The sequence below is a fragment of the Plasmodium vinckei genome (genome assembly GCF_900681995.1).
Source record: "Plasmodium vinckei vinckei genome assembly, chromosome: PVVCY_02".
Lineage (NCBI taxonomy): Eukaryota > Apicomplexa > Aconoidasida > Haemosporida > Plasmodiidae > Plasmodium > Plasmodium vinckei.
The window spans coordinates 504,937-529,680 of NC_051294.1; the positions used below are offsets into that span (position 1 = coordinate 504,937).

Below are 24,744 nucleotides of genomic sequence, written 5' to 3' on the forward strand. Positions count from 1 at the left end.
TTGGAGAAATTGTGATAGGAGTATTCATGCTATTCGAATTATTGCTCTTTAATTTATCCATTTTTATTTTTTTGACCCCAAAACGGGAATATCATATATTTGAAATAATTTTCCAGAAAATGTGCATAAAGAGATGAGTGACAAAATTCACGAAGCCTACTATATGCATATATAAGTGAACACTATATTGAATATGGTTTTGAAAAAAAAACTGAAAAAACAACTTAAAATTTATTAATTTTATTATTATTTATTTCTAAAAGTTCTATAATGTGAAAATATGTGAAGAAAGTGATACTAAATATGTAAATAGACACTTCTTCACACTATAATGATAAGCATGCATGCGATAAAAAAAGTGACACTAAAAAATTGTGAATGTAGAATATCCTTTGCCAACTTTGGCACATATATGAATATGGTATTAAAAGTAATACATGCAATTCAATTAAAAGAAAAATATTTACGTATATGTGCATATCCATATATACATGCAGGATGCGTGGCATTAGCCTAATTGTACATCTCACATAAAATCTATGAATATGTCCCTGAAACAATCGGTAAACTGATCTACCATATCGGCGTTATCAGACTGCGACTTTAATACCCAGTTAATGGAATATTCTATCTTGTTAAAAATAAATTCAATGAATACATAATGTTTTGTGTAAAATTGTGAATACATATAAAACTTAAGGCATTGGTCAATTTCTCCAGATGCCAAAATAATTATGTTATATCTCGATATTAATTCATCTAACGATTCTAATTGTAAATTGTAATAATTTTTTCTTAAAAATAATTTTTCATTATTTTGTTCTGGTAATAAATTCCATTGTTCTTGGTATTGTTCTGGTGTTATATTTTCTGCATGTATTAAAATTTCTTTTAATTTTTCAAAATTATCTGAATCAATCATATCTAGCAGTTCAAGGGATGTTCTTTTTTCTTCGGAAATGGTATCATTGTTGGTGGGTGTACGCATTTTATCGGTGTTACGGTTCTTATATTGAGAATTAAATGTATTTTTATTGGCATTTTTTGTATTGGGGCTATGATTATTTTTTTTAATAGCATTAGACGAATTATCTAAAGGATACATACTTTCTCCACGCCCTTTATAATTGTGAATATTATTTCGATGGCTATCACCATTTTCATCAGCGCTGATTTCGTTTCCAACTGTGCCCACATCATCATTTATATTAATCAGGTTGGTGTTCTGGTTATTATCAAAATGGGATGCAGCATCATCGCTGACGCTATGAGAAATTTGGGGTTGATCAACGTTATCATATTGCTCGTTATAATTATTAATTTCCCTATTATTGTATAACTTGTTATGGATATGTTCCTTATTTGCATCACAAGCTTCACCAGCGTCGCTATCACTATCATTATATGTATTGGTGCCATGAGTATTTTCTTCAGGGTCATATACAGCACTAAAACATATTTTTGAATATTGAATATGCTTGTTTGTAGGATATTTATATAGTATTGATAAGGTATTAAACTCATTATATAATTTATCTAATAATGTATTTTCATTAGATTCACAAAAGTTAGTTACCAAATTTTTTTTAGCTGCAATAATATTAAATGCTTCTTCATAATTATAATATAAAAGCTTATAATAGAAAAAAAGTTTATCAGTAAGTTCGGGGTATTTATAGTTATTTAATATATTTTGAAATAAAGATACTAAAATAATTTTCATTTCAGATGGTCTTCTATATAAAACTTTTAGGCAAGCCGTTAGCAATTCTAACATAAATATATATGAGCAATCAGTTAGATTTACATATTCTTCTAAAATGTATGGTGCATTTTCTATATATTCACAATATTCTCCTATTATCCATATATAAGAAATTATTCCTACATCATCAATTAATTTGTTGTCATGCTTTATTACTTCTTCTATTATTACCTTTGTATATTCATCATATTTTCTTAATATATTTCCCAGCATTTTTATAGTAGCTCCACATATATGTGGTGATTTCATTGGTAAAAAGGAGCATAATGCGAGATCCACAACTCTCGAAATCGATTTAGGTATTTTCAAAGCAATGCACCCGATTGAATAAATAGATTTTTGTGCTATGTCAACATTGGAATCGGATATATACTCGCTCAATTCGTTTGTTATGAAAGAAACATTATTCTAAAAGTACATAAAAATAAAAATATATATAATGATAATAACAACAATAGTAATAATAACATTAATCATAAGCGAAAGGAGGAAATAAAGGCATCCCTTCGAAGCATTAGAAATAGCATACGCATAGACTATGGATACGAAACTTTAACAACTGAGGCATTTAAACAAATGTGTATCTTACCTTAGAGGAAATTGCAACAAGGATATCTAACTTGATGTCCTTTATATAGGTGGGGTCGTTGTATCGAAAAAAAAAATGCTTATAGTCATAATCAAAAATGTCGTATTTTAATTTATTAGACTCATGCAATAATATATACGAATGTAATAAAATAATATATGATATTTCATATGAGGATGTTGTAATTAATGTAAGTAAGGGCTCTTTCATTCTATTAAAAATTTTAATTTGCAAATCAGTATCATTAGCTGATAAATTAAGAAAACATTTTAAGCACGCTAAAAATACGGTGGTTGAATAATCTCTTATATGATTTTCTAATATGTTCATAATATCAAACATTTCATCTTCATCTTCTGGTATATATGTGCTAACAATATTTAATATTACGCATTTTCCCCACTCATTAAAGGTTGATATTTTATTTAACATATTAAATATAATTTCTTTATTTACTTTTAATCCACCTTCATCTGCTAATATTTCATTTAATGCGTGGACTGAATTAATTATGCACTGAGAATCTTTATCAAGCAATTTATTCTTTAATATTTTTATAACATCATTTTTTATATTTATTTGTGGATTCATTTTAATTAATTTTATACAGCTTATAATTGCTATTCTTCGGACATAAGAATTTTTATCGTTTAACCCGTTAAATAATGGCCCTTCGATGTATTCGAATAAATTATTAATTCTTAAATTGCAAAAACTTCGTAATGCTAACCCTCTTATTATTGGATCTTCATCTTTGCTATCCTTCTGCAATGTGTTGATTGTGAGCAATGATAATTCGGAGTTTGTTTCTGTTGTTACAAAGTGGAAAAAGATAGAAAATAATAGATATAAATGACTAAAGAAGAAACAAATAGGAAACTAAAAGGGCATAAACAGAAATAGTGCAAAGATAAAAATCTAAACCAAATTATAATCTAAATTGTGATATAATGGTGTCAAAAAAAATCCATATGATTACAGTGAATAAATGGATTACCTGCATAGTTGTTCAAATATAAATATATCATTTTTTTTTGTATTATATCATTTGTACTAGACATCATAATAATTTCAGGAAATAATTTGGATACATCGATACCTAATGTCATATATGCTATGACCTTTTTTAAAACCTCTCTCTTTTTTTCGTCATCTTTTTCTTGAGGCAATTTTCTTAAAACTTCTTTTAGATTGTTAATCTCGCTCTAAAATTGGACAAAACAAATAATAATAATATGTAATACAACCGCGATGATGCATTTTATACATAATATGAAAGCTCAAATAAATATATAAATACAAATAATACATTCATGGTAATGGGTTGATGCATGTTTATATTCACATTTTATGCATATATATTTTTCTTTTTATCATTCTACAAAATATTTTGGAATTTGTTTTTTTTTCTTATTTACTTGGCCAGGAGACATATCAAAGGAGTTTTAAGCATCAAATGAAGGAGTGTGGTATTTAAATATATATAGTAAATTGTAATTCATCACAAAAAAGAATCACTTCTCTATTTTTATTTTGTAACAAATAAATATATGCCTAAATGTTTAGGTATGTACATATATATATGTACAAATAAGTATTCATGCTTTGATATTTAAGTATATCTATTAATTATATTGATGTATAATATAACCAATTTTATATATTCCTAGAATTAACTTGTGTTAACAAATTAAAACAGATTTTTAGTTACTTTTTGTTTATTTAAATGTTAATACAAACTATAAATATATTTGCTAAGCATAAAATTCCCTGCTTAAAGAATATATACAAAGCAATAAAATAAACTTAAAAAAATACATGAATATGTATATAATATGTACATAACGCCATAAAATGTTTTATCATCTTATTTCATATTTATGATTAAAAGATGTTTTTCTCTTAAAATGTAATATGAAAAAACAAAAAGAATAAAAAAATATACCTATTGGTATTTTTTTTCAAGAATATTTCTTAAGTAAAATAGTAATATAAAATGAAATAGATAAATAAATAGTAATAATATAATATTTACATCATTTTAATTTTTAATATATTTCATTCTATTTTTTTCCATATTTTTTCCTAAGCATTATTGATTATTTTCCTTGTGGAAAATATGGCGTTATTTTTATAAAAAAGCAATACCTATATACAGGTATCCATGTAATTGTTGTGTATATTTTATGGATACTGTTATTTAATTTTTAAGGTGTACATATATAAAAAATTTTATATCCTTTGGTTAGTTATATATTATGTTGATTTGTTTTGTTTTAAAAAGGATACTAAAAAAATTTTTTTTAAGTAATTTGAAACAATTACAATGTTCGGAACTCGTCGAACCTGTTTAGCTGTAATTATATAAAAATAATAAGGCAGCATATAAAAGGAATGATTTCGAGTGTAAATCGGCAATTGAATTAAGTTTAATAATTTATTAAGTTAATTAAATTTATCAAAATTCAGGAAAACAAAAATTAAAAAATATATAAAATTATGGCAACATGATGAAATAAATAAATTATATACAACCCAACCTTGGAATTAATATTTTGGGTATTCATTTTTGGTATTTACTCTTTTATTCACATTATATATATTGCTTTAAATTAACATATAAGAAAATATAAATAACATTTTTTATAACGTGAAGTTTATATGTGCCTCTTTTTTTAGTAATGTCATTTTGAACGTATAGCCAATATCCATAATGCTATATTTTTATCATTTTTTGCAATAAATGTTAAAATATAATATATATATATACAATTATGCGTGTGTAAATATAGAATATACACTCATAGTATTAAAATAGTTTCCATGAATTATTAATTTGTTAAAAATTTATTCTAATTAACGTACTTAAATTTTTAAAGGTTGTAATACCTCATGGAATTTATGGAAATGCGACTAATATAGAATATAACAACGGTGTAAGAAAATTATACAATAATATTTTTATTTTTTAACTCTATATTAAAGTAAATTTTTTACTTCATATTCGTTGTTAACAAAAAAAATGCTAAGGTAAAAAGTTCATTTGTTAAAAAAAGAAAAAACACATTTTAATAGAAAATCAAATAATTGAACATATTTTATAATAAGATTATTTCGTTTCCCTTCTTAAGAATGTAAAATTAAATTTTTGATTCAACATATATATTTACTAAAATGTAATGTTAAACTTATGAAAATTGCTAAAAGGCAAAGAAAATATCCACATTAATTATATAAATTTTTTTATAAGATGTTACACAATTATCTATGTTATCATGTGTAAATTTATAAAATTACAAATATAATTAATAGTTGAAAGATCATTAACACATGTACTAATTTATTAGAAGTGTGTTAAAAAAAAATGAGATTAAGTATATGGGTCATCATGTTGCAATTAATAGCTTCTCTTTGAATAAATAATTCGCAAAATATATAGTTATTAGTAACATAAAGTATATAGATTAATTATTATAAATTTTTTAAATGTGTAAACAAATTCACATAATTTTAACGTTTCTCGCATTGCTATATTTTTTTACTAATTTAATTTTTGTGTAAAATTGTATAAAACAGGAGAAATGAATTAACAACCATAACATTACAATAATTCGTGTTATAACAGTGGCAAAAGTGCTATTTTTTTTTAACATTTTAATTATGTTATTTATTTGAATGATTTTACATAACCTAATTTGAAATTTTTATTTTATTTGCAAAAACGTAATATATGATTTTTCCGAAATTTTGGAAAAATGGGAATTATAATAGCTATAAAATTGTGCTGATAATAATTTTTTTTATGTGTATTAAAAAAAAAAAAAATTATTACCTTTTTATTATAAATCACACCATAGAATATACTTTTTTTTTTGTGTGTGGTGAATTGAGAAAAAACATGTGCTATTTTTATACATAGAAAATGATTTTCTTTAGTTCTTTTTTTAAAGCATTTATCTAACCTAATAATAATTTATAGATATTTTATCAAGCCGAAAGCACACATAAAATTGTAAAATTTTATTTATATAATATTTAATTAATTATATTAATGTGGAAAAAGTATATAAGTTTTTTTTTATTATATATTTATTTTGAAACACAAATGGGCAAACTGTTATTATAATGTTGTGTATACAAATATAATTAATTTCATTTTTCATTTATGTTTTTAATTTGTAATATATCTACGTAATTTTAAGATTAAAAGAAACCAATATTTATATATAATATAATTTATATGTGAAATTTTTAAAGAGGCTATTGGCTATTATTAAAAATATAGGATTTTTAAAAATTTCCATGTATTTATAAATGCAAAAAATGGCAAATTAAGTGGGCTTACTTTTCCACTAATTACATAAAATGTTATACGTGTTTAGTATATAAAGTTTGCAAAATTAAATATATAATAAATGTGTATATAAATTCACAATATATTTAATGAAATATAAATTATCTATTAATGCATATATGTTATAAACATTAGTGTTCTGTATTATTTGCATTTATATGTTGTGCATTTATGTAAAAACATGCAGTGTTGAAAAAAGCAATATTTCTTATATGAGGAAATAAAGCTGCAAAGTATATTTCACCAAATTAAAAAAGGAAATGTCAGAGAGATTGAATCAGGCGAAGAAGAGAATTATAAAAAAATAGGGAACAAATAATATGTTTATGTGTTTTACGTGCATTTTTTATATTGATTTACATATATATATTTTTTAGGTAAAAAATATATTATATACATTTACAAATAACGTATGTTGAAATTAATGCATGCAATTGGATGTTTCCATTTATGCTTTAAAAATTCACACAATCGTTATTTCCAGATATTTGTTTTCATGTTAATTTTATATTGTTATTAAATGTACATTATTTTTTACACAAATATCGAAATGTTATATATATATTAAATTATGTTTTTATTTTTAAATTTATGATATATTTTTGTGCTATTATACATTTCTTTCATATTGTCATGCTATTTACATGTGCATATTACTAATGTAATCTTATGAATAGTAATAAATTCCCTTCATTTCAAAAAAGCCAAAACACAATCGCTTTAAAATAATTAAGCTTATATCTATACATATATATATATAATGCATGATGCATAGAGAGTATACACTTATCTTCACATGTGCATGTATTTACATATTTTGATATATGTATATTATTTCATTTCTACATTTATTATACCATTCTTTATATATAATAAGCTAATATATATATATATCTATATTTTTATTAATTTTCTTATATTTAATTAAGGAATCACACTAATTTTTTTATATTGTGAAATGTTACACCAGGAAAATGCATAATGTTCACGTAATTAAAAATTTTTGAGAATTGTATATAGTTATTATATATATAGCTTTTTATTATATATATTATGAAAATTGTCTTTATAAGTTTTTAATATATATTTTTAATTCTTTTTAAATAAGTTTACACTACTTTTTATTTTATAATTATAAATGCAATTATATATATAGGGTACACATATGTGTATATCATTTATGTCATTTTTATACCACATGAATTAATTACACGATCTTTTACTATTTTTAATACATAGAGTTACACTCTTTTTTAAATTAAATACACTACTTGATTTGTAGTATCTATATACCACTATCATTGTTTTTTAAGAAATAAGTGTAAAAGTGAATATCAAAATCGTTAAATTAGCTTAAAGCAAAGCATGATTTAATGTATGCATGTTTACACACTCACGAGAGAAATAACAAGATTTAACTTCTTTTAATTTTAGAGCCATACACATATGTATATGACGTGTGTATATATGTATTGTTTCACTTTCACTATTTGCATATTAAATTAATTTTTTAACTTATTAATAACATATTTATATTTAATTGTTTTAATTTTACTTTGGCAAATAATGTGTAAGTATTATGCATAATGTAGAATATGTAAATTGTCTATGCATAAAATAAATACATAAAATTGTATGTGAGGTATATCTGTATGTCTATACATATACACATACATACTAATTAATTTATATGGAAGATATACATCGATACGTATATATCAGTTGACATATATACATGCTGTTTTTATCTTTCATTTATTTATGGCTACTTAAGTATATAGATTTATTTTTATTATTAACACATGTGTGGATGCATTATTAGTTTATCAAGATCGGTATCTTTTGAAACTAGTAACACACATTTTAATTTTTTTATCATTTAAAATATTTTTTTAATTTTTTTTTTAAATATTTACATGTGTATTTTAAAAAATGAATCAGTAAGATTCATACGAACATGTGTTAATTTATATATGTGCATATGTTAAAATGTATTACATTTGCATATTAATTTAAAACGATAATATATATAGAAGCATAGTTGTAAATTCATCAAATGCTGTGTAATTAATAAATAGAATAATGAATAATATGATTATTTTATAGCTTTTTTAATGGCTATTATTATTTTATTTATTTTTGAAACAATGCAAATATGAGCATAGTAATTCATTAAACAAAATAATATATTTATATATTGATATTAATTCAAATTGAATTTATTTTTATTATCCATATATATAATATATGCCTTTATTCTCAATTAAATTTGTAATTGCATCTAAAAAAACAATCGAATTTGAAAGAAATATATTTGTCTTTCAAATATATATCCATGCATTTATAACACACAACACACATATATATATTATCTCGAATAATAGTATAATAAATAAAATAACAGTATAACAGAATGACATCAATTGTAGATAACAGCTTTTTAAAAAAATATAATATATTTTCTCCAGAGTGGGAATTCGAGGATCAAGTTAGAAATCATGTGAAGAGCATTCAACTGATAGATATTAAAAATAATGAGCACAAAACATTAAGGATACCAAATTATTTGTTTTGCTTTTTAAAGCATTATTCAAATATTAATTCAAAATATTCAAGGAATAAAATAGATAACCAATGTGAAAAAAATGAAGAAGCACCATATTTGTTTCATATTGATGGTAAAGTTTTTTATGGATATGAAATATCATTATTTGTTTTTTTAATTGAAGAGGATATTGAATTAAAATATTTCAATAAAGAGCACAAGGAAGCTAATTTATCAAAAAATAATATGACTAATACATTATATAATTTAAATGTTAGCAATCATATAAAATATAAAGAAGATAATAATAGAGAAATATTAAAACGTTGCTTTGAAAGAGCAAACTGTTCTTATATATTCCAAAAAAATAACAACACTAATAATGATGAAATATATTTTGATAAAATAAAAAAATATGAAAATAACGATGCTAATGAAAACTATCCAGAAATCGTTAATTTATGTAATATGAAATATGATTCCTTCCTATCATTTTTATTTAAAAATTCCAATTTTCAAAAAAATAATGAAAACAATTTAGGATGTTATTATATAGAGGAATTTAATGCGTATCTTTGCACACTACTTGATTCTGTAAATGAAAAGGTGATTTTAAGTATATACCCAATAAATAAATGGGGTTTAAATGAAAGCAGAAACAAAGCTCTTAATTTTATTCAATGTGAAGATTACATTAAAAAAATAATAGAGAAAATAAAATATAATGTGATAAATGTGAAACATAATTTAGATAAAATGGAGATACATAATTTTATTAATGTGCTCAGTATAAACATGGGGAATAAGACAAATAACCATAATAAAAATAATTTATTTTATGACAAAGAAATTAACACATTATTAGAGCATAACACCATGCATAATATGAAAGCCAACTTATTTTGTAATACTATTTGTCCTTCTACCTATCCTTTTAAATATACTTCTTTAAAAAAAAACATCAGGAGCTATACATCTTTATATACAAATAAAAAAATGAAGAAAGGAATTAAACTAATGTTATCATCTATGATGTGTCTCTTAGAAAAGGGAAAAAAATTAAAAACAATACCAAATGTAAGAAAGGCTAATACCCCTATTCGAAATTATAAAAATGCCATTCATATAAACACAAAAATGGAGAGTTCAAGAAGTAACTCAATCTTAAAATCCACAGATATGTATGGTAATAAAAATATATGTGAACAGAAGAAAAGCGACGAAGTTAATAAAAATGATTCTCTAATAATAGATAGTTCATCTATAAAAAAAATGAACCAGTATGTGGAAGACTATATTGTTTTTACATTGCACAGATTTAATGTGAAAAATAATTTGCGTTTTAGAGGAAGTGCTGTAAATATAATAAAAAGAAGATTAAATAATTATTTGATTAAAAGATATCTTGGATTTAATAATAATTCTAGCACAAATAAAAAGTGTAATTATGAAAATGACCTTTTTGAAACATTTTTCTTAAGAACTATTTTGTGTTTAGAGGATATTAGAAACGATGTTTTTGATAGTAAAGAAAAAGGATATAATTTTGAAGAGGGATCATATCGTGTCAAACAATGTGGCGAAAATAGTGAATATCATGAAGGCAGCAATAATGGAAATACTAGCGAACAGAATAGTGATGGTAATAGTGAAAGAAATAGTGAAGGCAATAGCGGAAGTAACAATAGTGGAAATTCTGGGGGACATCATGATGATAATAGTGGTGATAATGGAAGTAGTAGAGACAGCAATAACGATGGTAGCAACGATGATGATAATGGAAGCAATAATAATAACAATGATGATGATGAAAATGAAGAAAATGAGGAAAATGATGACACTAATAATGATGAAACTAGGGAACATGATTATAGCAATGAAAATGAAGGGTATAGTAGTACTAATGAAAATAACATAATAAAGGATAAATATAAATATGTTGATAATTTTGATTGTGAAAATATTGATTCGAAGAAAATATTAAATGGGGAAATGCATAATTTTAACAAATATCCATTTAATGGAAATAAAAGTGAAATAAGTACAAATTATTTTGAAAACAGTTATAACATTAGCGCAAATAATAGTAATAATGGATATTATGAAGAAAATCACAATATGTTTTTAAACAGTGATGAGGGTTTAACAATAGCCAGTGTTAATATGCCGAATGTCAAAAGTAATTCGAGGGACGAAGAAATAACGTTTGGAAATTTATCAAATGAAAATTGTCATAGTGATAATGGTTATAATAATATGAATACATATGTTGAAACCTATTTAGATAATAATAAAGTACATAATACTAGTGATGCTAAAAGAGATTCATGTACCACAAATGAAGAGCGAATTTCAAATAACTCGCTTGATGACAACAATAAAATGAAAAACGATATATATAATGGCAATGATTTAATATTTCACGGAAATAATATAAATATTAAAAATGAATTAATAAATGGTGGTGAATCGTATGAGTCTAACCTATTAAGAATGGAAGGAAATTTATTAAATATTAATAATAAAGATTCAGATACATGTGTTAAAAAAAAAATAATAAAAAAAAGAAATAAAACAAAATTGGAAAGAAGCAGCAAAAGTTTAGATGACGAAAAAAAAGAAGTTTTAAATAAAGTATCACAAATAACAAGAGTTGGTGGTGTGTGCTTTGATAAAAATAGACAAAGGTGGATAGCCCATTGGAAAATTGACGGAAAATACCATAAGCATTATTTTCCTATAAGCCAATATGGATTTGAAAATGCTCGAGAAAGAGCAATAAATTGTAGAAAACAAGCTGAAAAGCTTTTCAATTTACCCGAAATACAACCAAGAAATCGATGGAATCAAGTAAAAGTTAACGGCACATCTCATATTAAAAAAGCATCAAAATTACCACGTTGTGAAGGTGTAGCTTATGATGAAATGTCACAAAGCTGGGTAAGTACATTTGTTGTACATAAAAAATTTTCTATTGATGAGCTAGGTTTTTATGAAGCACGAAATAGAGCTATTTATTGCAGAAGAGCATTTGAGAAAATAAATTCCGAAGAAGATTATGAATTTTTACTTAAGCAAAGATTAGGTTTAACAGAAGAGGAAAACGAGGAGTTAAGCACACTATTCGATTTCGATAAAAATGCATTGGAAAAAATGGATACAGTAGGAAATACCGTAAATGGTAATAAGATAAAAAGTAATATGCACAATATGAAAATCCAAGGTAATGCTGATTATTCATCTATGGACAATCATAATAATATGGAACAAGCAAAAAATGCTAATAACAACAATATGGAAAGTAAAATATCAAATGAGCAATATTTAAAAATTACACAAGAAGCTATTGAAATGATTTTAAGCAACATAAAGCATAAATCATTACCAGAAATTAAACTTAAATTAATTGATGTTGAAAAATTTGAAAATTATAATACACTAATTGATAAGCATTTTAAATATGTTACTTCTGTCACAAATATATCTCAATTGCAGCCTTATATATCTTTGTTCCATAAATTTATTATTTACCACACATTACCACATAATGTATCTTTGAAAAAACAATTATGTATTATTGAGGCTTTAGAATGGTCTTCCTTTTTTTCTGGCGAAGTTAACCATAAAATTGATTAAATTGTAAGACGGTATAAAAGGATGGAACAAAAAATAACCACGTGCGCGCACATATGCATGCGTGAGGGATCACGTGTGTTATACATCCGCACTATATATATAAGTTTAAACACTTTATTTTTTTACAAGTGAGGCATATTTTGCCTTTATTTTATAAAAGCATGTTTTTAAAGTATACTACATATTTTTTTTATTTATTTACATGTTTTTTTATTCATTATTATATTTATTGTCAATTACTTTTTTATTGTATTTTTTTAACAAATTAAAAGTAATGCATTACATGCATGTGCATATTCTAATACACACATTTTAAAAAACTTGGAATAAAATAATTATAATTACTTAAAAAACAAATTTAGCTTTAAAAGTTGGGATAGAAATACGTTTTTAAAAAAAATGAGTATGCATAGCTTCCTATTGAGATATATTTTGAAAGCAATTGCATGATTTATTATTTTTTTGTAACGAATAAATAGAAATGTGTAATATCTAGATAACACACGATAATATACCACAAAAACTATAGTGCATCAATTATGCTAAATAGCTAAGTTTAATGCTTATATCTCTCAGGATAAGCATTTTGCTTAATTTATACATATAGTATTCCGAGTATTTTGTATTTTTAAAAATAAGCATTTAAATGTAACGAAATATCTTTATTGATTTATTAGTATGAATAAAATATGATAAATTTAAATAAAAAATGCCGAGCATCATAAATTATGGTGATCATATATATTTGTATTACACATTTTAAATTTTTTATAGCGACTTGATATATGAAAATTAAAGCATTTTTTTACTTCCAAATATGAAATTCATAGCACATCACTTTAAATGAATTTTGTTTAAAAAAATATATTTATATATATAACAATAAAAAAAGATAAATATTAAAAAGGTTTAACAAATATTTTAGAATAGAAATAATCTGCAAATATATATTTTTTTCTTTGATGTATTTGCTTTAATATATATTAAATGAGTATTATTAAACTTAATGCCTTTACTTTATATATTAATTAATGCTCAAAAGGGTGAAGAAAGCGACTGATACAATATATTTTCACATTAATTGTTTTTTTTAATACACATAAACTATTGTCTGTACTTATTTGCCTATATTGAAAAATCCAAATGGCACTGTGCTGTAGGAATACATTAGATCAAGTAAAAGGTATAAAATATAAAATGTGGGTGAAAGCGTTAAATAATTTTATGCATTTTATGTGCAAAGATGTATAGCGTATAATACATAATTTATAACATAATAATATTAATGGAATGTGTTACTTTTCATATGTTGCATTATTTTTAATTTATTTTATTTGATTATATATATACATTTATTTTAAAATTCTATTTAAAATATGACGTGTAATTCTAATTATTTATGGTGAAATGAAATTTTAAAAGACAAAAGCATTCGCATTTATATCATATTGACAGTATATGTTTCGTTAATAATGACCATTTATATAAATTAATTTAGTCCAATTTGTATTTTTTATTTTATTATTATTCAGCAACAATATATATATTTTATTAACTTAAAAAACATATTTTCTATATTTAAAAATATATATAGTAATGAAACTAAAGCAAATGTATTTGCGTAATTGGATCATCGAATAGATCGATCGTGCATGGGTCTGGGAATATTGTCTATATATATATACTTGGATACATTTTTATTCCTATTTTTTAAATGCTATATAATTATGTTTATTTTTTATTTCTTTTCATTTAGACAATATTTTGCATTATTGTAAAATAAATTATTGGTTGTTGATTAATTTGAATTTTATATTTTATTTTATTATATTTTCAAAACGATATTTAGTAACAGCGATTTTACATCTTTAATGATATTCTTTAAATTTTTATATATATTAGAAATTTTGTGCATCTGTGCATAAATAATAGCAACTATGTAAACTAATGTATTGTATTTTTATATGAATTCAGATAAATGGTATTTGTATTAATTTATGTATAGTTTAAGAATATAATAATAAATAAATAACACGAAAAACATTTATGTTTATTTTATATCCATCATGTCAGATAATAAAGGAGCTTATTTAACTTTTGATAATGCATCAAACGGGTCGTTATTTATTACATGGAAAAAAGAGAAAGTAGAGAATGCTTTGTTATATATAAGACCTACGAAAAATGTTCCAGAATTTAAATTTAACTGTAACAATGGAAAATACGAACTTATTAGAAATTTACAGGTTATCATTTAAGAACGATATCATAAAATATAATAATGATATTGGAAAGTTAATTTATATTTATGTTTTTTCCTTTTTTTGTTTTCATTTTGTAGTCGGATAAAAAGATATTTTTTTCAGGAATTTGCCAATTTATCAAAGAGGCAAAGGACATAAAAGGAAAAATAACATTATTACCATACTTAGAAAATGGATTCCCTATAAAAGTTAATATATACTTTTTAAAAGGAAACAATGTAAGTTTTTAAATGTTAAAACTATGTAACTATAATGATTCTATGTGTCTATTATATTCACTTTAATTATTTTATATCGTTTTTAATTTTTTAAATATTTTTTCATTATATTTTGGGAGATATATGTGATAATATATAGCTTTGTATGCATGTGTATTTTGTTTATTATGTATGTATATACATACGCACATTTTTTAATGATATAATTCAGGTTGTTCAACTTAAATCCGGAGAATCGTTCGATTTAGAAGGAGTTGATGCATCGACAGTTTTACCATATGGATCAAGTTCGTTACAAGTCAAAACAATGTCCAAGGACATGTTTGTGGGTAAAGGAAATTCAGAAGGTGCTAGTATTTCTTTCTAGGAATATTTACCATTTATATATTTTTTTATCTTTATATTCTTTTATGGACATATAAATTAAATTATTTAAAAAATAACCAAATCGTAAAAAGTGCTATTATGATGCTGCTACAATTGAAAATAAACGTGCATATAATATTAATTATTTATTTATGCTAATTATGGATGATGAACTAGTTTATAAAAAATATATCCTCAAAAAATAATGTATTACAAGTAAATTATGCAAAGGGGTATTTCAATCCTTTTATTAATTTTTATGTGCATACATTTTTATATATAGAAACATAATAAAATAGTATATATTTTTTTAATTTATAATATTTCATTGCATGTATAATATAAATACATATATTCATTTATGTATATAATTATATAATTTAATAAAAATATTTGAATTATTAATGCTCTTAATTTATATTGAAAAAAATTTAATTATTTATTACAATAAAAATAATATTTATTATTGAAAAGTATAAATAATAAGCGGGCATGGTCTAGTGGTTATGACGCCTGCTTTACACGCAGGAGATCCCGAGTTCGATCCTCGGTGCCCGTATTTTTTCATATAAAAAATGATGAAAATTATATAAAAAAATTTATATGTTTATTTTATATAAACACAAAGTTTAAATGCATTTGAAGCATTATTATTTACTACATCGTAATTAATGTTGTGGGTTTTATGTTTTTTATATTTGAATAATTTTAATTTGCTATATTAAGCTTCGTTCTTTAAAATTAATATAATAATGATAGAAATGCCAGAAGAATATAAATATAAATGGAAAATATGAACATATTATAAAGTATGGCAAATTGAAATTGAAACAATATGATTGTAAAGGTATTATTACATTAACATTAATGGATAAGATTGGTCTTTTACGAAACGATATAATTTTCCGTATAATAATTATAAAACAATTTAAGCTTGGCAATATATATTTTTGCTTTATTCATTATTATACTTTTTTATTTTAATTAAGCTACAAACAATTAAATTGGTTAAATAATATTTATATAATGCTTTATATAATGATTTGCAATATAAAAAAAATTAAATTAAAAGAAAACCCAATTTTTTATTATATATTTTATTTATTATAAAACAGCCACCTGGGAGGATCGAACTCCCGACCTTTGGTTTACAAGACCAACGCACTGCCACTGTGCTAAGGTGGCAATGATTATTTGTTGTGATAAAACTTTATTTTTTTAATATTATAAATAATTAATGCATATTATTTTTATGCCCCTTTTTTTGCACCTTTTTATGATGCGCCAATATTTGTGTTATGCCTTTTATGTTTTTAATATTTCAAAATTTTATAATTATTTATATAGAAGTTTAGTAATATTAATTTTTTAAAATAAACAAATTTAAATAAATACAATAAAAAATAAAAAAACAATAATAGCAATTTATTGCTATGTGTATCTTTTTATTACAATTCGAATAAATTAATATTTATTATTATATAAAGTATGGGATTTTTTTAGTAATTAAATAATATAGCATAATGGGAAGTGTAGAAATCCCAAATAATATGCAATTTTTGTTTTTTTATTATTCATTTAAAGCAATAAGTAAATTAATAATTCAGGTATTGGACAATTGAATATATTATTAAACTAATTATATCTATTATAAATATGTTTTGGGGTTAGGAGATACTGGGATATTTATTTTTCAATAATATGATATATGAAATATTTGTATATTTAAATGTTGTGTAATTAGATGCATTTATATATACCTTTCCACACTGTTGAATCCGCATATATTATATATGTATATAATATAGTAAAAAATAAAAGCTTTGGGATATAGAGTATATATATCGAAATTTATTATTTATGCTAATTTTATTTATTTTTTTTATTAATTTCTTTTTTATTAGTAAAATTTAAGATTATATATAACATGTAGGAATATAAAATTAATTATATCTGCGTGTTGTTTTGCTATATAAAAGATTGATTTTATAAATAATAATATATATAGAATTAATTATTTAATACAATTTCGAAAATGAAGATGCAAAGATATACTGGTTGTCGTTTATATATGCAATAAATTAGGAAAACGGATAAATTGTTATAAATATGTATCCTTATTATATTTTATACATTTTAATTCTTAAAATTTTATTAATTAACAATATAATTCAATAAAACGAAATATTTACGCTACTATTTAAATATTACTATTTATTTTGATGCTTAAATCATAATATATTTCCTCGTAATTTTCGATCATATGTTCTTAATTTAATTAGTTTTATGTGCATTTTGAATTAAATGGATTTTCTAATTTTATCATCGTTATGTAATTTATTTTGATGTATTTTTTTAATGCATAGTATTATATCTAATTAGTGAAATTAAATTATATAAAAAATATTTTATATAATTATTAATATATCCTTTCTTATTTAAATATTTAAAAAGATAATGCAAACTAATATTCTAATAAAGCATAAAACAAACGAAACAAATGCATAAAGCTGTCTATATACTATATGCTCTTTCTATTTTTGAGCTTGTAATAAACGTAAGAAATTTGGAAATGAATTAATGAATAAATAAATATTCATACTTGTATGTTATTATAAGCAATGAATATATATGGATGGATGTAGAGCACAATAAGTAGGAACTGATATATACAAAGAAATAGCATACTAATGTATTATTGTGTTATTATTTTTTTTTTGTAGTTCACAGGCGCGTTTTCAAGTAACTCTCATAATAGTAAAATTCCAAGAAAAAATGTTAAAGTTTCCAATCAAAGGCTATTAAATGAAAATACTAATGGTGATGAAGAAGGCAAAAATAAATATAAAAATGGCAATCTCATCGATGATTTGTCAAGTAAATATGAGAGCTTTGAAAATATAATAAAAAATACACAATTTGGTGAAAATGCTACTAAATTAAAAAATACCCTTTCTAAAAATATGCGTCCCCAATTGGAGCAATTAGGTACATATACAAAGGATACTATTGATAATAACTTATTGTTATGGAATGAAGGATTCAAAAAGAAATTTGCCAATCCTGAAAATGGAAACGAGGAATCTAAATCAAGCGATCAAAATGAAGGTGAAGCATCTGATACACCAGGAGACGGAATTTTTGGAAAAGTTTTCGAAGATATATCAAAATATCATTCGCAAATAAATAAGCAGTACAATGACAAAAAAGATGAATTAACAAAAAAGGCTAAAGACTTTGGAAAAGATATACAACCAGCAATAGATGAAAAGGTTAAAACTTATAAAGGAATGGTGGAATCTAACGTGAAACATCGATTTGACGAATTAGCAAAAAAAGCTATGGATATTGGAAAAGATATACAACCAGCAGTAGATGAAAAGGTTAAAACTTATAAAGGAATGGTGGAATCTAACGTGAAACATCGATTTGACGAATTAGCAAAAAAAGCTATGGATATTGGAAAAGATATACAACCAGCAGTAGATGAAAAGGTTAAAACTTATAAAGGAATGGTGGAATCTAACGTGAAACATCGATTTGACGAATTAGCAAAAAAAGCTATGGATATTGGAAAACAAATGTAACCAAAAGATATTAATGCAAAAGAAGAATTAACAAAAATAGAGAGTGAATAAAAAATATGATGCCATAAAATTGAAAATACAATGACACCGTGACAATAAATTTTCGGAAAAAATAAAAATTTTGATGAAGGAATGGCCCCAAAATATATGAATTAAAAGTTATATTAGGTGATATTGAGATCCAACAAAAGGAAAATTCGATGATTTAACAAATAATTTGTCAGATTCATTTGGTCATATATCAAAATGGGGTTAGGTTAATTTATTGTAGATTTAAGAATTAGTTGAAAGATAGGTACATATTCAAACAAACATTTTTATAGAACTTCTAAGAAATAAATTAATAATGATACTAATTCAGTTAAATATTTAAAAATAATTTTTGAGAAAAATATGAAGAATTTACAGTAACATTTCTTAAGCATTAAATAATCATGTAAAAAATTATTGAAACTATGTTAGGTTTGTGATCAAATCGAGAATTTAAAAGTTGTGTCAAGCAATCTTAAAGGATTCGTTAAGTTACATAAAAGGATTTTGATGAATCATTAAAAAAAATAATACAAATGATTACATTTAAGGGGCTTAAATATTATATATGTATTTATAAAATAAATAAAAGTTTATGCAAGTATTAACTAAGTTTGGTATTTATTCACTAACATGGTTAAATTTTTATTATATATGCATTATTTTAGTATATCTTCGCAAATAAAATGTATAATTTTAACTTTACATCTCAAAATGTATATTTACTTTTTTTATCCCCAATATACATTTTATTGTGAGAACATAATCATCAATTTTATTATTTTTTTTTTAAAGTTAATAAAATACATCTATTATTTAGGACTGTATACAAAATATATAGAAATAAAAAAGCGTATTTTAAAAATAAAGGACCTCTAAAATTTTTAAATTACAAACGAGTAATAAGCGCACCCTATATGGATCATTATAGTTTGTACTATTCGTAGAATGAGGTAATAAATGATTGCAGATGTGTAATTATGTGTGTATAGTTCTATTAATCAATACTTAAAAAATATATGATTTTATAGTTTTTCTATTTACCAATTGTATATTTTAAATAGAATGTTATTATATACAATTCAAAACATACTTAATTGTATATAATATATTTATTTTAAAAAATAAGATTGTCATACAATTAAAATGTTTGGCTTAAATAATTTTAGATATACTTTTTTTGAGTTGTGTAGTAATGAGCTAGCATCATTTTTTTACAGTGTGTTAGTACTAAATTATCAAAAATATATATATATAATTATATATATATATATTTATCAACTGATTAATATTATAAAATAAGAGGATCAAAAATATAAAATATCAAAAAACGCCTTATACATTATTTATGTATATAAATAGGTATTTTGTACATTTTAGTGAAACTACAAATGTAAAAAAAAATTTTCTCTATATATCCAAATATATTTATTTATAATTATCTACTAGAATGGTTTCTGATGATATCTTCATGTGAAATATGACTATAATTAATATTATTAATTTTTTTTTTTCGTTACATGTGAAATTAAATGCTTTAGAATACAATACTATTGGTAATGCACATCTAACTCCCCTTACTATAAAATAAATAAATAAATAAATAAATAAATAATTAAATAAATAAATAAATAAATAAAAATGGGGTTCATCTCATAAAGTAATATTAAGATTAAGGAGTCATTGCTTTTAGTCTAAATAAATACATATATCTGTATTAATTAATTAGGATTTTTAAAAGAATAATTTAATTATATATATATAAGCTTCATTACGATACAAGCGCGAGCTTGTTACGATATATTTATAAATTATAAATGTACAATCCTATATATGAAGCATTGAAAATAATGTAATTAACAAACGTATAAATTATCAATGGCGTTTTTATAAATGCCCATTACGCTTATTGTATATTAATATTATATTTTTTGCTTTAATTATAAAAAGATCTAAAATGACGAATATACCGTATCCAACGCCAAAGCATGCCATGAACTATAGTTATGGCGAAAATGAATCTAATAAAAATTTTACAAAAAAATATGTATATATTCCTTTATCCGTTGCATATTTGATAAAATTGTGCAAAACCACCATAATTAAGATATTGTCAATTATTAATATGTTATATCTATGCATTTTTTTAATATGGACTACAAACAGTTTCAACTATGTAAGTATCTGCATTCTTTGTATAATTTTATATATTGAGATTATAATTTAAAAATGTGTGATTCATTCATTGTTTGTAGTATATATATTAATTTAAAAATATAAATTTCTATATAAGGATTTATGCAACACATATACATAATTACACTTTATAGAAAGAGAATTATTATGGTAAACAAAAAAATTCCTATTCAATGGTTTACAGAAGATTATTATCTGACGCCAATTTAATAGTGCTAGGAAATAACCCTGTAATTAATTCAATATTAGATAATAATAGCGATAATGAAAATTTACTCTTAGTGCCTTTTTTAAAACCACCTCGAAATGCCTCTCGAAGGTCACATTTAAAGGCCCATCAAAATGAATCTATTAAGGTAACTCCAAGGGAGCATCATAATAAATCCCCAAATGGACTAATTAAAGTACCTCCAAAAGCTAATCCAGGGAATCCTCCAAATAGGGATCTAACTAAATCTCCCAATGGATTTATTAAAGTTCCCCCGAAAGTTACTCAAGGAAATCCTCCAAACAGAGATTTAACTAAATCTCCAAGTAGGGATTTAACTAAATCTCCAAACAGAGATTTAACTAAATCGCCAAGTAGGGATTTAACTAAATCTCCAAACAGAGATTTAACTAAATCGCCAAGTAGGGATTTAACTAAATCTCCAAGTAGGGATCTAAATGAACTTCCAGAGGGATTTATTAAAGTGCCCCAAAGAAGGGATCTAAATGGATATACAAAACTGAATAAAAATGAGAATACAGAGCTAATTTCAAGTATTCCTAAAGAAATACTTCAAAAGGCTCCACCTAATACGCGTATTTATATTCGTAAACTACCCCCATCACAATTAAACCCTCACTTATCTGGAAATGTTCCTGAAAATTTAAAATCAACTGCATACAGCAAGACAAGTTTATATGATTCCATGAAAAGGGAGATTCCTCCTACGGGCCCACCTAATTCTTCAATCATTAAAGGTGAAGGAAATATGCCAAAAAATATGCGGAAAAGTAATAATGGTGATAAAGGGAATAATAGCATGCCTAATAGTAATTCTGGAGATGGATCATTATTAAAGATGGTAAAAGGGGTAGAGTATTATACCAAATCATTTACAGATTCATTTCGTAATAATTTAAATGGAGTTGAATTTAAGGAGAACCATGCATTGGATATTATTGAAAAAAATGTTACCAGTGGTGTTAAAATCGCAAATAGTTCAATGAAAAAAGGCATGAATGCATTAAAAGAAAATACTACAGAAACGTTAAAAGCAATTGATACCGACGTCAAGCCATGTATAAACAATCTTAAAGATTCAATAATACATAACGTAGAAGCTGTAAAATCAGGGGAAATAACTATTTCAGATATTAAAGATTCGGTTATTGAAACAATAAATAATAATATTGAAAATACTGTTAAGCCTAAAACCGAACAAATAAAAAGTGAGGTATCGAATAAAATTGACCATATTTCTACGGAATTAAAAACACAGGTATATGATATTAAAGATAATATTAAAGACGGTGTGCACACTATTGGTACTGAGATCATTCCCCAAATTGGGCATACTATTAAAGATACTGTTGGAGATACAATAGAGGATATAGCTACTGGTATTGAAAAATCATCTGATGTAGTTAAAGAAAAAGTAATTGAAACTATTTGTAAGACTGATATTGTCCCCGCCCCCATAAAAGAAGTCGTTAAGATGTCAACTGATAAAAATGTTACTTCAATCGTGGCAAAAAGTGTAAAAAATGGAAAGCCTCCTAATGGTATAAAAACATTTTTTAAAAACCATTTTAGGCGTATAAAATTAGGGTGTTCGTTCGGTGTATCCATTTTAATGGCACTTGGAGCATTGATTAATCTAATAATAGGTCAGACGGTTATATCAATAGCCTTTTTAGTAATAGCATTATTAAGTTTATATTATTTTATATATATAATATACTTGAAAGATACAAAACTTTTCAAATGGATCAGATCTTTGAGGAAAAAGAAGCCAATTAAATTTCCAAAGAAAAAAAAAAATGTAAAAAAACAAAAATGAAATTATGACTCAAACTAAAATGGGGAAACATATAAAATATTAGACGTCTATAATTCAATAGTTGTTTGTTTTTAATTTTGGGAGAAAAATATGTATGTATATCAATTTATTTATTCATTCATAATATTTATATATGAGTAAGATATATTTTTATAAAATATTTATGCATAAAATGTTTTCAATATGCGTGCTAATTTATTGTTCTATTTATTTATTATTTTATTCAAAATTTGATAGTTTACATATATATATGTGGTATAATCAGTTTATTAAATAAAATATGCACGCATATATATACTTTTCAAATGTGTTATATGATTACATTATGTAATTATAATAATACAGTCATTATGACTATGTTTTATTTGGTTTTATAATATATTTGTGTAATTGAATTCAATATTATGTATATTGCTTATTAATACTATTTTAAATTAGAATTATATGATATCCTTGAACTTTATTTTTTTGTTTTGAAAATAATTTTAATTTTATATAAGATCACCATTTATGGCTTTTTATTATTAAAAATTTGATAAAACTACGAAAAAAATAAGTCTTTATTGGCGATTTATTGTGTTGTTACATAGATTTATCTATATACAACCAAAACAAAGGTAATGGTAAAATTACGTATCCACATATCGCTTGTTTGGATCGTGCAGAAAGTGGTTTATAACAATGGTTGTAATAAATTTGGTAGCCACATATTTACATATGCATAATATATAATGCTTAAAACAATTTTATTCGACGGTGGTATCATATTTTAAGGCATTTTATATTAATATGAGTAAATAATATATTTACATTTGTTATCTTTATGCCAATATATTTCCTTTTAACAAATATTTGTTATATTGAGCAATAGTATAATTATTGCATTACATATATATAATTGTATATTCCTCATAAGACCATATTTATTGTTTTACCTTAACCCCTTTTTTAGTTTGTCCAATAAGATTATATAGTAATAGCTAATTTCCCCAAATAATGTAATGTAAATTGAATTTATTTAATACATACATAAGCATATATATGCGTGTGATGTGAAAATGTATAATGCAAATAATTTATATTTATATATTTTTATAGATTTGCACTTTGGGATTATAATTTAATCTACAGTGCCATTTATGGATT

At 23.3% G+C, this 24,744-nt stretch overlaps 5 protein-coding genes and 2 non-coding genes across 7 annotated transcripts; 5 read left to right on the forward strand and 2 right to left on the reverse strand.

Moving 5' to 3' along the window:
• Positions 1–526: 526 nt before the first annotated feature.
• PVVCY_0201400 (AP-4 complex subunit beta, putative) lies at positions 527–3,787 on the reverse strand (the record flags this gene model as incomplete). Its single annotated transcript, XM_037634566.1, has 4 exons — positions 527–2,173; positions 2,355–3,163; positions 3,352–3,559; positions 3,773–3,787. The coding sequence occupies 4 exons, from the start codon at positions 3,785–3,787 to the stop codon at positions 527–529; spliced, it is 2,679 nt and encodes an 892-aa protein (XP_037490070.1).
• A 5,334-nt stretch (positions 3,788–9,121) lies between these two features.
• PVVCY_0201410 (transcription factor with AP2 domain(s), putative) lies at positions 9,122–12,889 on the forward strand (the record flags this gene model as incomplete). Its single annotated transcript, XM_008628071.1, has 1 exon — positions 9,122–12,889. The coding sequence occupies one exon, from the start codon at positions 9,122–9,124 to the stop codon at positions 12,887–12,889; it is 3,768 nt and encodes a 1,255-aa protein (XP_008626293.1).
• Positions 12,890–14,032: 1,143 nt separating this feature from the next.
• PVVCY_0201420 (conserved Plasmodium protein, unknown function) lies at positions 14,033–15,738 on the forward strand (the record flags this gene model as incomplete). Its single annotated transcript, XM_008628070.2, has 4 exons — positions 14,033–14,072; positions 14,963–15,135; positions 15,231–15,371; positions 15,583–15,738. The coding sequence occupies 4 exons, from the start codon at positions 14,033–14,035 to the stop codon at positions 15,736–15,738; spliced, it is 510 nt and encodes a 169-aa protein (XP_008626292.2).
• A 485-nt stretch (positions 15,739–16,223) lies between these two features.
• On the forward strand, positions 16,224–16,296 carry PVVCY_0201430. Its single transcript has one exon. It is a non-coding gene; the product is annotated as a tRNA-Val (tRNA).
• A 554-nt stretch (positions 16,297–16,850) lies between these two features.
• On the reverse strand, positions 16,851–16,922 carry PVVCY_0201440. The gene has a single exon. It is a non-coding gene; the product is annotated as a tRNA-Thr (tRNA).
• A 1,315-nt stretch (positions 16,923–18,237) lies between these two features.
• Positions 18,238–19,324, forward strand: PVVCY_0201450 (Plasmodium exported protein, unknown function; the record flags this gene model as incomplete). Its single annotated transcript, XM_037634570.1, has 2 exons — positions 18,238–18,294; positions 18,461–19,324. The coding sequence occupies 2 exons, from the start codon at positions 18,238–18,240 to the stop codon at positions 19,322–19,324; spliced, it is 921 nt and encodes a 306-aa protein (XP_037490071.1).
• Positions 19,325–21,311: 1,987 nt separating this feature from the next.
• On the forward strand, positions 21,312–23,598 carry PVVCY_0201460 (Plasmodium exported protein, unknown function; the record flags this gene model as incomplete). Its single annotated transcript, XM_008628068.2, has 2 exons — positions 21,312–21,530; positions 21,685–23,598. The coding sequence occupies 2 exons, from the start codon at positions 21,312–21,314 to the stop codon at positions 23,596–23,598; spliced, it is 2,133 nt and encodes a 710-aa protein (XP_008626290.2).
• Positions 23,599–24,744: the final 1,146 nt, after the last annotated feature.